Genomic DNA, 16,135 nt, shown 5'->3' on the forward strand with positions numbered 1-16,135 from the left:
AAGGAAGAAGAAGAGGGGCCGGGCGCATTGTTTAAGATGCTGAACACAGAAGCTGACCTGAATTGGGCGAAGGATACGTATAGTCTAGCATTCTCCTTTTGATCTATAGGAAATGATCCTGAAACGATGGGGTATTCTAGACAATGAATAAACTCCCCCTACAGAAAGTTTCTTCTATTCCTTGTGACATACAGCTCTTAACACTGAGGCTGAGAGGTTTTAGAAACTGTTAGACAGAGCAATAACAAGGAAAAAAAAAGAGTATTATCTAGTTGCATATCTAGCCAAGTTAGAACTTCATACACAAATTAAAGGCAGCCAGCTGTTCATAAGAAAACTAACAAGCAGTGGGAAGTAATTGGTGACTTTCCTGAAGGATCAGTCTTGGGACTAATCTTGCAATTTTCATTAATACCCCAATACCAAAAATAAAAGTGAGCTACTGAATTGTATTGATAGCACAAATTTTGGAGTTTTATCTACAATAGGAGGATATTTCTCTTTTCAATTTGCTGTCTTTAGGTAATCAAAATCTTCAAATCCCTTTGTACTCATCTTGCACATGTAGACAGAGTTGTGTGAGAAAGTACCTTTTTTTGTGAGCATAGCACACATTTGGGGCCTGGTCTCAATTAATTCTGTCCAGTGATCGATATCTGAGATGCAGCTCCACTCTCACAATTCAAATTCTTTTCAGATCAATTACATATCTCTGAAACTAAGGACATACTGGTAGATACTAACTAAGGAACAAAAATCCTCTGCATAAATCCTGTCTGAGTGCAAGAGAGAGAGACTAGCTGTACTGGTCATATATATTTAAATAAGCTTAATGATTAGAAATGTCTTGCAGGGAATCTTATGCCATCCAGGTTAACAACTCTTTTGCTATTTTCTATGCATTTTTCACAGTCACAGTGCCCTTGGGTCCCTAGGTTGCTGGCAAAGGATCATACTAAGATAGTGTTTAGGATGGCTAAAATTTGCCAGCCCAAATCCTTGAAAACACCTCGGTACAAGTCTTGCTGTTTTCTCCATGTTTTTCTTTCCTTGAGATGAATCTTGAGAATTGGCAATCAGTCTGGAAACTGAAGTCGATTCAAATACAGTGTCTGCTTATTAACTTTAGTTCTTTAGAGTGTCTGTCATCCTATGTGATAAAAAGCAAAAGCTGTTAACCTGAAGCCTTTTTAATTAAAAAAAAAAAAAAAGGCAAAAAACACAAAAACCTGTTTGGTTACTGCATAAAATGTTGTGGGATTTGAAACACAGATAGCCTCTCTCACTCCCTCTCACCTCATAAATGCTACCTCAAATGGTTGAATTGCAAGGAATACTGCATGTCCTATTTCTTCAGCTTTGTGGGGCGTAGGATTTGTGGTTGGGGCAGCTTTTCTGTTTCCTGCTTTATTTCAGGAGAGTGCTTGAGTTTGCGTTGTCATTGGTGCAAGCGCCAAAGATAGTATTAGTTTTAATATGTGTTTGAGTGTAGTCCCAGCATTTTAGAAATGATACAAGTTCTTAGTCTTGGTTCAAAGTGCATCCAAGTCAACAAAAAAAGACTCTCATTGACACAACTGGGTAGTGGCTCATGCTGTCTACAGTCAGTGGCATGTGCTTCCCTTCTGTCAGAGACTGGTGCTGTTCCAGCCCTCTGATTTCCCTTACACGAGCTACCTCATATCTTCATACATAAATGCACACAGAGACATTAACAATTCCTCTTTCCAAGTTACTTTCCAAGAAAAGCAAGGTACCGTAATCAGTCCTATCAGTAGGTTAGGATCCAAAGGGCCTAATCAGCTTGGTAGACAAAAGCTTTTCAGAGTACTGATTACAGAGGGAGCCTGACCATCAATTAAACCTCCTCTCTCTGAACCTTTGTTTTTCAGACAAGGAAGGGCACATAGGGAAACTTCGGAGAAGATCCAAAAATAGCAGGTGGCTGTCACTGCTGCGCTGTGCTCCGTTTTAATCATCAGATTGGAGAAATAGCATGTCTCGGTTGCACAGGGATGTACAAATGTAGGTCTACTGTTTAAATGCCAGAAATGGGTATGGAGAGATATGGGTTGTATATATGAGATTGCAGCTCCTGACAGACCTTTCTGCCTCAGTTTTCTCATGCAACACTCTTACCTTTCCACTTGGTTATTTAAAAGTTTTAGAAGACACTAATGGTCTTCTGATAAAGGTGTTGCAATGACGTATATTTTATTGCACTTTCTGGTGAGTAATTAAGATGTTTGCTTTCATTCACCAAACTTAATAAATCAGAAGAATTTGCTCCAGTACAGATAAATACTGGGAATTTAGCCAGCAAAGGGAATGTTGACTGTGCTGTTTGGGTTTTGTTTGTTTGTTTTTAAATTGTGAGGGTTTTTTGCTTGGGTTTGGTTTCTTACATTTAGAAACCTTTGGTTTTCTGCTTTTCAGTTTGTTATAGGTGGCAAAGAAGGCACGTTGGCTTTCTTTGATATTGGTCAAATACCAACTAAAAAGACTCATATTTTGTTCATTTTAAGTAATTGCCATGATTTCATGAACAATAGACTTCTTTTGAAAGGGGGCAACCTAATTAATGCAGAAGAACTCTTTCATTGCTGCTATCTCAATATCAAATGTATGGTATAAAAAAGCTATCCTCCGCCAGAAGCCACATGCTGCCTCATTAAAAACAAAAACAGGAAACATTTTATTTACTTTGAAAAAGACCGTATTAAAATAGAAATAGGGGAAGGGAGGAGAGGCTGCAGCTGTTGCAGTCAAAGTTTCAACTACAGAGCTCTTTTTTTTTTTTTTAAACTTGTCAAATTTCACAAGTTCATGTAGCTTTTGGTTTGCAGAGGTGTGCATATGTTTACATATATTTACTGGTTTTACTTCATGCCACCAGAGAGTACTCATTTAATAAATTAAGTGCTGTTATATAAGGTTAGAAGTGATGGTCAAAACCAAACATTCTTGGTTTGCTTTTCAGTAGTGGGACTTTCACTTGAATGTAGATTTCAGTTATTTGGCTTCCAGTGCATATGCTTCAACATGATTAATAAATTCTTTTAGTTAATCTGAATGGCAGTGCCACTTAATGTGCAATTGGACGAGTCAAAACATCAACCACCCCAGAACTGAGGGCCAAGCAATCTGTACAGTATTAGCTTTGCGCTGATGCCAAGCAGTCAGCCAAATTTGAGTCTAAAAACTGAAAGAAAATGCATTTCACTTAATTATGTATTTTTGGCTATTTAAATATCCAAAATCATTTTCACCAATTACACATATTTGTTTTGTTCTTTACTACAAAAATCAAAAGGTAATTCATACAATTAAGCTGATCAAAAGAGAAGCTGTTTAATACTTGTTGTTCAACAGTATTTGAAACTCCCAAAAGAAATCAGTGAACTTAACTGCTTTGCCTTCCATACTTGCATCCTACTCCCAAAATGCAAAGGGATTCACATCTCTAATTACCTGCTGGTTTGTAAGTCATAGAAATAAACCAGCTCCGTGGTTTTGGTGCCATCTTACTGCATCTCCAGTAACTTACAGCCTATAGGAAATCTGTGCAACTTTTATGCCTATCAGTAGCTCAAGCTAGATGTTCTTGTTCTGTCTGTTGTTCTCCAATCCTGTCTCTTTAAGTGTTTTCAGAACCCTCATGTGGCATTATAGCCTGCTCCATCTTTATCCCATGCTAGACTTGGTTTCCATTCTGGGAGAGTTGTTTTGGATCAGCTGTGGAACACTGGGCCAACAATAAAGATGACCGCTGGCTGGGTGACTGCCATCTCTGCAAGAAATGTTTCCCAAACTAGTTTTTTTTCTTTCTGATACTGATTGGATGTTCTGATCTCACAACACCACCCTCCTATTATAGACAAGGTGGTAGAACATAATGTCTGTCATCTGTTAAACTTGTTTGATTATGCATCCACATGTTTATCTTCTTTGCTAGGCCTGGTCCAAGACCTGCAGTCAGACCCTGTGGTCCCTTTCTGTTCATCAATGCCTGGTCTAGAGCAGCACTTTGCTTGGATCCACGTATGCTTTTTCCTGCAGTTGTTTTCAGTATCAACTGCATTGAGTCCAATTCAGAGTGTAAATACTTGTCTGCATATTTGGGTATGAAGATGTTTGGGTGTTCAGAACATTCAGGTGACTGCAGCTAGTATATGAAGAATGTGGAAGTTTGGGTTTATTCTCCGAGTGGGCAAAAGTGGAAGAGGATACCAGAGGGGCGAAATGATTGAAATTCCCTGGGGCCAGAAATTTACATTAAAAAGAAGAGAGAACCAAGAACCCTCTACCTCCTTGCTGCTAATTGACCCCTTCAGGCTCTCTGAGGTGGAAATATTGCATGCCGATATAGCGCAAGTAAGGGAAATGTATGTTAGGGAAGTCTAGAGCACATGATGCATGAAAAAAGGCTGAGGGAAACTGGTTTGTTCAGCCTCCAGAAGAAAAGGTGAACGGGAGATCATATTGCTGTCTTCAACTTCCTAATGGGAGGGCAGAGAGGAGACAGAACCAGACTCTTCTTTAAGGTAAGCAGGGATAGGAAAAGAAGCAACAACCACAATTTGCAAGACAGGAGATCCCGGTTTGAGACTGGAAAAGAAAATTTCACCACAAGAGTGGTCAAGCACTGGAAGAGGTTGCCCAGAGAAGTTGTGAGTCTCCATCCTGGGAGATGCTCAACATAGACTGCAAAGGGCCTTGAGCAACCTGAGCAAATCTAACCTACTCTGAGTGAGAGGTTGGACCAGATGACTTTGAAAAGTCCCTTCCAACTGAAATAGTTCTGTGAATCTATAGCTTTTATTCAGTTGGTCTGTGAGGTATTGGGATTGACTGGGTGCATTACTGTTTGGGCAGGTGAGGTCTAGGGGAAGAAGAGTGTTTAGAAATACCATTTAATTTATATAGGTTCCTTAAACTTTATTTGCTTGTGCTGTGGTTTTGAGAGGCTCTATAAGCTGTCTCTCTTCTTCTCTTTTAACTTGAGGATACATGGTTTTCCTGTGTCTGCCATTAACACTACACATAAGTGCATCCGTGTTGAGATTGATACCTCAAAATCGAGCCTCAGTGCAACAGGAATTGTTAAAAGACTGAACGGGACGTCACTGGTGCACTGAGTGAGCACAGCCAGACACAGGCTTCAAAAGATAGACTCGAATGGCTTGCCTTACGAAGGTCTTGGAGATAGAGTACAAATTAGGATATTTTTATGTATTCTGTCCTAATTATATTCTCATGCTCAGAAAGATTAAAGAAAGAACAAACATGACTTTCTTTTAATAAGAGGTTAATAAGGACATGGGGGAACGGGCACCTACACACTGCTTTCTTCAAACACACAACATGCTGTGATGCATAATATTTCTAAAAATGGGAGAAATGCTGAGATGTTCAGATTGACATTTCAATGCCTGTCTGATTTCAGTGTCTGTCTGAAATACAGGGTTCAATAATCCTATTATGTGTGTCTGGCACACTCCTCCTTCTTCAGCAACGTGCCTCCCATAACTGCTGTAATAAGACAGAACAGCCAAAGCCTAATTCTGTGTGCCTCATCCTATCATTCAGCAAAGTTATATCGTCATCAGATGCAATCTATTGTTTTCTTTCCTGCTGTGGTATTGATTTTTCTAACCTTTCCTAATGTTAAATTTGTTTGGCTTTTTAACTTTCTTACCAAAGGTTAATGTTATTAAGTTGAGCAGGTATCTATAAAACTACAAGCATTATTGCCTATCTTGCAATTGTTATACTGTTGTTTCATTAAACCCTGGCTGCACCGGAAAGCTCTGTCTTGAAGATTTTTGTCATTCAGGTGTGATACAGTGAAGGTTGACAAGAACTGCATTTGAATTGTCATCCAATTCTGTGGTATCAAATATTGGATTTCATATGTCAGGAGCAACAGATTTATCTAAAACTCTCTTACCATCAGTGAACATGAACTGCACAGATATTAATTGCAGCGAGGCTGTAGAGAGGATGCAGGAAGATGAGAGTGCTGCTGCCTGTCCTCTTCCCCAGTACAGTCTGACCATGCCAGTCTCTGCCGTTGTGGCAAAAGGAGCAGATCTAAAACCTCTGCCAATTCCAGAACTGGTTATCTGCTTGATGTGGAAAGAGAATGAGAAATCACGGTTTAATTTGAAGGAAGCAGTGGCTTTAATGGTGGCACTCTGTCAACATTTTTCAGTATGATCTACAGCAGTACTTGTATAAAGTGTCAAAGGTGTAGGACAGTGAGTAAACAGTTTCAGGATACCACTGTTAAGCCAGGTTTCAGTTTTAGTTCCTGCTGCCACAGTACCCTCTTAGTATCAATATCACTGGTACCGTAACCTGCCTTTAATGAATTGTGTATTTGACATCCCATTTACACATTTAGATTGCATTTCTGTGACGTGTGTTTGAGGCCGTTTATTGTGAATATGTGCAAAAGACAATAGCAGGGCTGAACATAGGATGTCTATGTGTGGTGCATCATGGCTTTCTTCTGGAGCTGTGGTAAATGACCTACGGTGCTCTCCAGCCACCATGCTGAAGTTATCTTGCCTTGGTAGTACCTTGTAGTTGCTCTGAAATATTTTTCTTATCAAAGAACATCCTGAGAAGCTAGGCAAGAGCTAACCTCAAGTGAAATGTTTTTAATAGTAGAAAGCATAAAATAATAAATAATAAAGTAATTTAAGCTGTTGTAGATCATCACTTAAAAAAAAAAAAACAACCAGATAATTTGGTCTTCCCTGGGTGCAAAGCAGAATTGCAGCCTACCTGCAGCTGCCAAAACGTGACTGTCCAAGGAGGAGATCAGGCTTGTTAGTGACTACAGGAAGGAGTATTTCAAAGTGCTGGGGGAGAGTGGGGGTTAAATCTTTTATTTATAAATTGGTACCTATGAAGCACTTACTTCTGCCAGCGCTGTGAAGCCAAGGAATGGCCCTGGCAAAAGATAAAAAGACCTTCTTCTCTACTGCTAATTTAAGAGCTGGTTATTCAGGTTCTGTCTCTTCTCCCGTGCTCAGCAGTAGCTGTCCCTGCCATTGATTTAGTCTTCATCTGTCACGTTCTCGTGCTGTTCAAAGGCTGGGGAGGTTATGTCTGTTCAGTTTCTCACAGCTTGGTCTCTCTTGCCACTATCAATGCCGATAACGAGACTGTCTGAGAGCACCCCATTCTTGGTGAATGAGACATCTTTTCATTTAGAGTGGCTTTGATTAACAAATTCCCTTCAGTAGTTTTCAGATCCAATTGTGAGCTTTCTGGGTGGGCCTGAACATCCCTTTAACTTTCTTGGGCTCCCTTGGTGTCTCTGGCTGGCATCGCACAACTCACATGTTCATTACAGACTCCAGATGGCGTGTCCCTTCTCCCCCTGCCAGTTTTATGTTTTGGTCTTTCCTGGTGAAGAGTGGAGACATGGCAGCTCTTCAAATTGTTTGACGCTTAGCACTGAGTCCAGGCTCCAGCTGCATTTTCCCTAGCCTCTTTGTGGTGGCAGCAGCACCACTTCTGCAAGGGACGTCTTTGTTTACATGTGCTGTTGCAGCTATATGATGCATCACCTCAGCGGGCCTGGGTATTTAGAGCATATCAGGTGTCAGAAAGGCTACCGCTTTTGACCAGGTTTCCTTTCAGAAGTTTTTGAGGAGGGTGGAGAAGAGGTATAGTAAAAAGCATGCCATTATCTCCTCCCTTACCTCTTCCACTTCATCCGAATCCCCTACTGCATGATGGTTTTGTTCGGTTTCGTGTGCATTCTGGCTGTGCGGGGAAGCATTTCAGTGATGGTGTATGTCCTCCTATTGGAGGCTCACTGTTTTGTTGCATGCAATCCACTAAAGTCCATCCATGCACTGATCTGAGAAATTTCGTGTTCTGTACCTTTATTTTTACCACTAAGGTAGAGGCAACTTTAACATTTTGGGTTTTTTTTCTGATGTAACAAAATAATGTACTTTATACACACAGGCACACATACAAAGATTCTGTAGTCTGAATGCTTTTCTCTTATCAGTTGTTATTGTGTATAGCAGAAACATAAAATCTGTCAGATAAAGACAAAGCTAGGAGGCTTTTAAGGGGACCTTGAAGTGGTAGGAGAGGGAACCTCTAAATCCAGCGTGTATGGTTCTTATTTTAATTTACGATGCTGTATTGGGTATTTTGTATCCTTGAAACCTCTTTGAATAGTGACTTTGTGGTAGATATACTCCACTTTTCCTTACTCAGCTTTTTATCAGAGGCTTAGGAATTGCTTTAGCTTTCAATTAAGAAATCCGAACTCCTGCTCTTCTCCACTTTAACATGCTCTCATCCATATTACCCCACTGCAAGGAAACTGTTGTTGTATCACTGCAAATTAACTAGTACAACTGCACTGGTTCCGGGAAGCTTGAACATTTTTGTATGCTTACATTTATACACATTTGAAAATACGTAGCAGAAACGTAGTAACTGTAGCACCAGAGAGGACAGTCATTTTCCTGGAACCTGATCCTGGAAGTTACTGATCACCCAGGGCTCACTACACCATAACTTGTCCATCCAGCAGAGCATCGTAGAACATGCTTATCCAAACTCACAAATGTACTCAATGGGTTTTGAATATCTATTCCTGTGCCTATCAAACTGCTGTTTCGTAATAATTTGTTCAGCTGGGACCTATGATCTTTGGGCTCTGCAAAGTTAATAGTCTTTTACTTAATTCTGCATCTCCATGCAGACTCTTAAAGAGTTTGTTGACTGCAGTTAATTTCACCAAAGACAGCATTAGTTCTCGAAATTGAAAGATGACTGACGTTATTTTTTTTCCCTTTCTGTTTTGCTGCTTCTTCACTAGGGATGTGAGTTAATTGAGACCATGGATCAGGACCTCACAGATTTCACCAAGTGCCTTCAGATACTCCAGAAAAAGATAGAGAAGAAGGGCCTCCAGGTAAAGGCAACACATCTTTGGTTCTTAGTAGTTACTCTTCCTCTCAATGTATCTAGGTTTATGTTTTAAGTTTGCACTGAAATGAAACAATATTTTCTGTAGCCTTGCCATTCTGTGGTTTTGCCATAATTTACTGCACACCTTGTAAGCATTGATGCTTCTGCTAAAAGGAATTACAGTGTAAGGTGTTGAACAAGCATTGGCTTTCTTAAAAGGCAGCTTGTATTGATTTCTGTTAATGAACTACCTAAAGTGCAGAAGAGCTGTTGTGGCTGGTGTTCAAAGGAAGAGTCCCACTTTGGCATGTAAATATATTTTCAAGTCTTGGCACACTGAACCTTGATGTTCATCTCCTTCCTCTCCCCTCCCAAAGGTGAGACGGGAGGGGGAATCTTATCCTGCCAATGTTACATACGGTAAGCAATACCTCCTTCTGCAAAAGGTTCCCCTGGAATCAAAGGGAACCTTTGCAGGGCAAGCAGTGCACTAAACTTAAAAGGAGCCATATGGAGTTGTCAGCTGCTCATTTCATTGGAAAGGTGAAGAAGGCAACGTTCCCCCTCCCCTTCCACATTTTGGTTTCAGAGGCCCGCTTGTTTTGTCTCTCTAAGATGCGAAGTTAAAATTCCTTGGGAATTTCCAACATGATGAGTCGATGGCAGATGTGCTCTTGGGATTGCTCCCCTTTCCCCCCCATGCAGCAGTCATTCGTAAGGCCTGAACTCTCTTTTCTGCTCTGTACCTACAGGTGAAAGGGATTGAGAGGAAACAGCTGCTGCATCCTTTTACCAACAGTGAGGGCAAGACTCATGTAAGGAAATGAAAAAAACAGCACAAGATGGAAGGAGATGCGTAAAGCTCCTCTTTTCCCATTTTCATTGTAGCAGGATAGGAAAGTTGCCCTACTTCCTGAGATCACTGTACTCCAACAAAGTAGCAAGAGATGGAGATGCCAATACCACTCCCTCTTTCTTCTCTCCTCACTCCAGGCTGATAAATAATTAACCAGTTTTTGCTTAAGCTATTTTGAAATGTCTTGATCTTCTAAAGGAAATATATGTCCATGGGGCATTTCAGAGTGCTGTCACACAATGGCCATCTGCAGTTGCGTCTCCTCTTGCCGCCCTCAATGCATACTGTTGTTCATGAGGTTTTTTCCCCATCAGTATAGACAGAGATGGGAGAGTTTCTCCATACACTTCTCTTATCTGGCTGTGAGCGAGGAAACTCCTCATATGATAATTTTTTTTTTTGCCTATAATTTATCATCACAAGAGCACAGAGGGGTGTCTTGCCATCTAGGACACGAATGATAATGAGCGCCGTCAGAACAGAGGAGCCACCTATGCCTAGGATTTGTTTTGATTTTGGCAAGTAAGGTGCTTCTCTCATAACAGAATTACCCTTAGAATGAAGGAGAACTTGAGTGTTTCCTGGACTCGGTTCATTATCAAATCCCAGCTATTGCTGTAGAGGGATTTTTTTTAAGCTATCACAAGAGGTTTTATAATAAATAATCAATGTGTGGTTAAAATAAGAGCAATGGGAACATGACAGCTACAGATGTGTTTCAACAATAAGTAGCCTATTTGTAAAACTTTGAATTCTTTGATCACTCTCCTAGGTAAAGCCCTGTTAAGTTGGCTAAAGGATACTGCGTTGTAACAAGCCAGAGTGTAATTGTAGTAATTGTGTAGAGTTCATGCCAATGTACTAAACCTAAGATTTCAGTTCAGTTATATTTTCATGCTGTTATAGGTAAGATGTGCTTTAAATACAATCTGAGTTTTTCAGAGGTGCAAGAAGTAATACAGAAATGTTTTCTAAAACTAAGTACCATGTTCTTAAGTCCTAGCTTCTTCTTGCTTGCAGTGTCTGTTCCATAAAACATAATAAGATGCTATCAGCTGATTCATGCACACTAGCTAAAGCATACATTTCTTTTTTTGGTCTTCTGCATTTTCTGACATAAGGAGTTTCAAGTCATTGATTCAACTTAGGCAAATAATATGTGAAACTTAAGCAAAAGGAACCCAAAATTATATCACAACTGTATAAATTACTAGTTTAGGTTCCAATTTGCTCTTTGTTCTGAAGCATTAGGTATAATTTGTTAGTAGGAAGCTTGGTGATTCTTCTGGATGTCCTGATAATTCAGTGCTTAGCTTGATGCCTGTTCCCCCAGTAACCCAGAGATTCTGAGCACTTGCAACATATACTGGCCTCAGTTTATGGATGCAACCACTTGGCCTTTCTGAAACTCTAGCCTCTTTAAATACCTAAATCTGCACTTAATTTAGGTGTCTTTACGAGTAACATTCTGGCATAAAAATGTCAAGTTGTAAGAAAACAGGCTGTTGAAGCCATAGATCTAAAATCTTCAAGGAGAACACAAATCTCTTCAGAGAAGAAAGCTGCCATTGAATTCTGTGGTCACCTGGGAAGTACATACAGCTGAGAAGAAAGGAAGGTCTGGGGTCTGAAAACTAGCAGTGGATAGAGAAGGGGTTCTTCATTTGCATTTGCATTTTTGGCCTGAAGTACAAACTTGCATGTGACAATGTTTTTTTTTTTTTTCCTTCTGGAAAAAATATCATAAAAGCTTTCCTTTTAACTGAGAGTATTAACTAGGTGGAATATGTCTTCCCAGTTCCAGGAAAAATATGTGTCTCCAGCTTTGATTTTTACCCACTCTGTCTAGCTTATTCAGAGCACTTGTCAAAGAGGAATATGACAAAAGAGACACTACAAATCTGTTTCCCCATGATTTATCGTTGAAGTTACTAAACAAGGAAAATATCTCTTTAGTATCTTTAAAAAAAAATTGATAACCACGGTCATGCTGTGTTTGCTGCTCTTTCTGGGTAGCAATATGTTAAGCTAGGAAATTAATTACATTCAATGTATACCATGGATCCACAATCCTGTGACATAGTTTGTCTGGATGAAATTCAACTGTGGGGAGCTGATGTATTTGAAACAGATGTTCGTCCGTTGGTTAGAGAATAAGTTGTCATTTATCTGCTGTACTGAACGGATAAAATTTCTACTCTGATCTATCAGTCACCTCTATGGAGGTTCTATGTCAAGGAGGTTTTTGAGCTCACGTGAACATATGGGGGCAATATTTTGTTCCAAAGGAATTAAGTTTGTGTAATTTACTTTCCATGTCTCTGCACCTCCGTCATCCTCCTCCTCTTCCTTCCTGCTCACCCAAATAGCTTTTGAACAAATAATTTTAGAACAGAGGAACAGAGTACTGAAAGATAATCATGTCGAACAGCTTTCTTAGAGGTTACCTGTGTGGGAGTGAAGGTGAGATAGACACTCAGTGCCCCCACTGGAGAGAAGGCTGCAAGTTAGTTTAGATCTGACTGGTTGTTGGAGAATACAGTTTGAGAAGAGGCCTTAGAAATGCCTTTACTACAAGGAAAGATGCAATTGGAGTTGATGGTCAACTGAGACACAAATCTGGGAGAAAAAACACCTTGTTAGTTCTTGAACTCCTTGTTTGATATAAACAGCAGTAATTCTGTCTTCTAGAATAATTAGCCAAATTCATAACTGTTTTTTCCTTATGTCTCAAATAAAAACTCTTAGAATAGTTTCTGAATTCTCAGGGTCATTCATTTCTGGTTTACATTGCATATTTGAGTCGCATAGCCAAGTCATGCAGAAAGCAGCATTGGGGTCATTTTGTGATATCTAAGTCACCTAATTATATGTATTTAAAATTACATACTGCAATAAATGTTAGAACAAGCAGTACTCTTTATGTGTGCCAGCTAGAATCAGTCTTAATTTTTTCCTCTCCACAGCCCTAATTCATTTGTGAGTTGCACTGTAGTGGATGGGTGAAGCAGTGAAGTACCACAAACAGAATCTGACTCCTGAAGTTTCTTTCCAACCTAAAGGCTGTTAGATATTTCTCTTCCTCTTTCTGCATGACTGTGAGTATGCATGCACGCACATGCATGTGCATGTATGTATATAAACACAGAAATTTGCTGGCAGTATACCTTCCTGGCCCTATGTGATGCTTTTTTTAATGTCTTTATAACTCTGTCTTTATTTATGCCATGTGTTTCTTTTACGTTGTTTATGGTCTATTGAACACTTAGGTGTGCACATTTTGCTTTACTGCTTTAATCGCTATTTTATCCATTCTGTGGTTATGTGAGTACTTTCCTTTCTTCATTACAAGACCTTCAAGTAAACTTATTTACAGTCATTTCTGTCTGGTACTACTTTCTGGTCTTAATTTTCTCTCATGTAACACAAGCTATTTCAAGAAACCAACTGAACTGGCAAAATGATAGGCATGGTTACAATATCTCTTAGTTAGAGATCAACAGATCTTGCATTAAAAGTGAACATTATTATCTTCCATTTGCAGATGGGAAAGCAGAAGTACAGAAGCAACTTGTCCACAGTCTCCCAGTGTGCTAGTGGTACAGCTGGGGGTGATGGTCCAATTCCCAATGTTCATCAAGTGCTATTTCCATAACAGTGTCCCTGGTCTGACTCACAGGCAGCTCATAGCAGCTCACGCCAGTGAGAAGTGGAAGCGTGTTTATCAATTATGCAGCTCCATGAAGAATCCTCATAACGTAAAGATAGATTTAAGCCATTATCTCTATCTCAGAGTTCTTTAACTGTTTAATGTAAAATACCATTTAGTCTTAAAACTAAGCTCTGGGACTTTTCATTTAACTTTATTATCTTTTCTGCTTAAAAAAAGTTAAAGCAGCTCATTTGGTTATATGGTCTGAAGATATAAAAAATGAATTTTATTGAAACCTACATGCCTTTTAGTGGTTTAATGTTAGTGTGTTTAAATTGATAAAAGCATCAGCGTCAATATGAAAAGTGAAAAAACCCAAACCAACTCTTCCTAAAAACCCTTTGCAGTAAAGGGATACTATACTAACATTTCCATTTTAAAATTACACTTTAAAGGTTCAATCTGTCAGCAGTCTAGGATATTACTTCTTTTAAGTGAATGCAAGCATTCTTCCCTTTGCCCTTTTAAAGAAAGTGTCAAATCAGTCCACTTTCTTTTCTGTTGAGGGAGGCTAAACTAAACATAATGTTGGTGAAGTCCTGTGTTTATAAAGTGCTGAAGAGAAGGCAATGAAGTGATGTATATGTACCACCTTCAGCTGTGCAGTGTTCAAACAGCTTATTAAGCACTCTGTGGTTTGTCTTTACACGAAGAAAAAGACCCTGAAGGAAAACAGAAAATACTCTAAAATGAAGTTCAGAAAGTATTTTAAAAGAGAATGATTTTTCACATAAAGAGCAGTCCCATGTAGAAAGGGTATAACTATTGCAAGTACCAGGCTCTGTTCGGCTTAGCTTTGGTTTTGTCTATCAGTTGAGGTTATTCCTGATGACGCATCATTTTTGTAACAGTAAATATATCAGCTTCAGTTCCTGACTGAATCATAATTTTGCTGCTCACGTTAGTAGTTGGTAATTTCATGCCGGATCACTACTTCTTTTCACTTCTGAAAACTTTTGGGGACCCAGAACAGTAGCGGGAATGGCTTTTAAAGGAAAGCCTAGGGATGAGGACAGGCCATTACCAGGATTTGGGAACAGGGAAGTAACTAAATACCATAAAACAGGGTGAGAGGCAGTCTGGAAGATACCAAAGCTGGCATGGAGCTGGAGTGTGAAGCTTTTATAAGGACCCTGAATCTTGTGGCTCTATTTCCAAATTCCATATAGGAGGCAGGGCTAAGAATGAACCTGTTCTGTTTTGGTGGCACTGTCGAGTTTTTCTTCTTAATGCCTCACAGGAGGAGAATAGAAAATGCAAATGAGATATATTTTAGGGGAAGTTAAATATGTGTAATGAAAAGGTTTCTATACTGTCAAGTGCTGTATCAAAAGATTTTCATGAGTTATTAATAGTAATCCTCTTCATAAACCTTTCCTGTCAGAAAGAAACAAATGGATCTAAAGTGTTTCCTGTTAATTCCCACTTCTAAAATGTAGAATTTCATAATACCTTTCAACAGGAGTAAATCCCTCCTATAGGGTGTACAGACGTACCCTTGAGCGCTGACTATTTTGACTCTAAGGTCCAAACCCATCTCCCAGGAATGCAGTATCTAACCCATCTTTCCTACTGTTGAATTATTTTAAGGCTTCCCATTGTAAGGGTATGGCAAAGTACATTTCTTGTAATACAGGATATCAGAACTTGCCAGTTCCCGAAGAGAAACACCCTAATTTCATGTGAAGGAAGCAGGCTGTATACCTGTTCTACTACAGCTGTGGGCATCAAGACACACTGACTATCTTTGTGTTAGAATAATTTCATGCAAAGTGGGTGTCTGTAAGAACACAGTTCATCACATACTGAGAAATTTTCTTATGTAATCCTTGTATACTCTACTGGGGCTGGTATTTGGTCTATGAAGATAATTTAAAGAAAAAAAGCAGAAGCAGAGTGGGATTTCTGGAGAATGCGTTGATTTTTGTTTGTTTAAAAAAGATAAACCCCATATCAAGCTTTGGGGAGGGGAAGAACGGGGGAAAAAAATACCATTTATTTAGGCAGTTCAGGGGATGGGAGAGATCAAGGATACGCTCATTAATGAGACTGTGGAAGCTAATAAGACAGCCAGCTACTGTTCTCTCAACTTAGTCAAAGGCTAAACATATTTGAAACAGAAAACATGAGGTTACAACAGGCAATGTACTGTTCCCTTTGTAATCACCAATTTTGTCCTGTTTATAACTATTTTTGATAGGAGAGGTGATTCTCCTCTCCCCTCCAGCCCCTTCGGCTTTCCAGGAGCACAGCTTCCCTGAGAGTAGCTATTGCTGATGTAACTGCCTCGATCCGGGGAAAGTGGCTGGGCTACACTGACATACCACTGTTCTCAAAAGACTGTCGTACTTGCATTGACAGAGTCTTGGAGGTGGATGTTGTAGCAGGAAATCTTGAACAGCCATAGGTTTTGACACCAGGAATTTCTCTGCAGTTCAAGGACTGAGAGCTCAGTTTGTTGCCTGAGATTTTCATAAATAACTTGGTTTATTTTTTTCCTGCTTGACACATGAATACTGTGGTGTTATGAAATCTCCCGTAAGTTAGGAGTATTCTTATGAAATTCTGTTTAGTTAATGGGATGTAAGTTTATAATCAAGCATGTTAAGAAAATT

General features: G+C 39.5%; 1 protein-coding gene across 5 annotated transcripts in view; it reads left to right on the forward strand.

Annotated features, from left to right (window-relative positions):
- Positions 1-16,135, forward strand: part of TPK1 (thiamin pyrophosphokinase 1) — a 318,844-nt gene that overhangs the window by 176,789 nt on the left and 125,920 nt on the right. For 4 of the 5 annotated variants that reach the window (XM_076330745.1, XM_076330747.1, XM_076330748.1 and 1 more), the window contains one exon: positions 8,861-8,956. The exons of the other annotated variant lie outside the window; for it this stretch is intronic. In XM_076330745.1, coding sequence (XP_076186860.1) covers positions 8,861-8,956 — 96 coding nt within the window. The remainder of the gene's footprint in view (positions 1-8,860; positions 8,957-16,135) is intronic. 5 annotated transcript variants of the gene reach the window in all.

The sequence above is a fragment of the Aptenodytes patagonicus genome, chromosome 2 (assembly GCF_965638725.1).
Source record: "Aptenodytes patagonicus chromosome 2, bAptPat1.pri.cur, whole genome shotgun sequence".
NCBI lineage: Eukaryota > Metazoa > Chordata > Aves > Sphenisciformes > Spheniscidae > Aptenodytes > Aptenodytes patagonicus.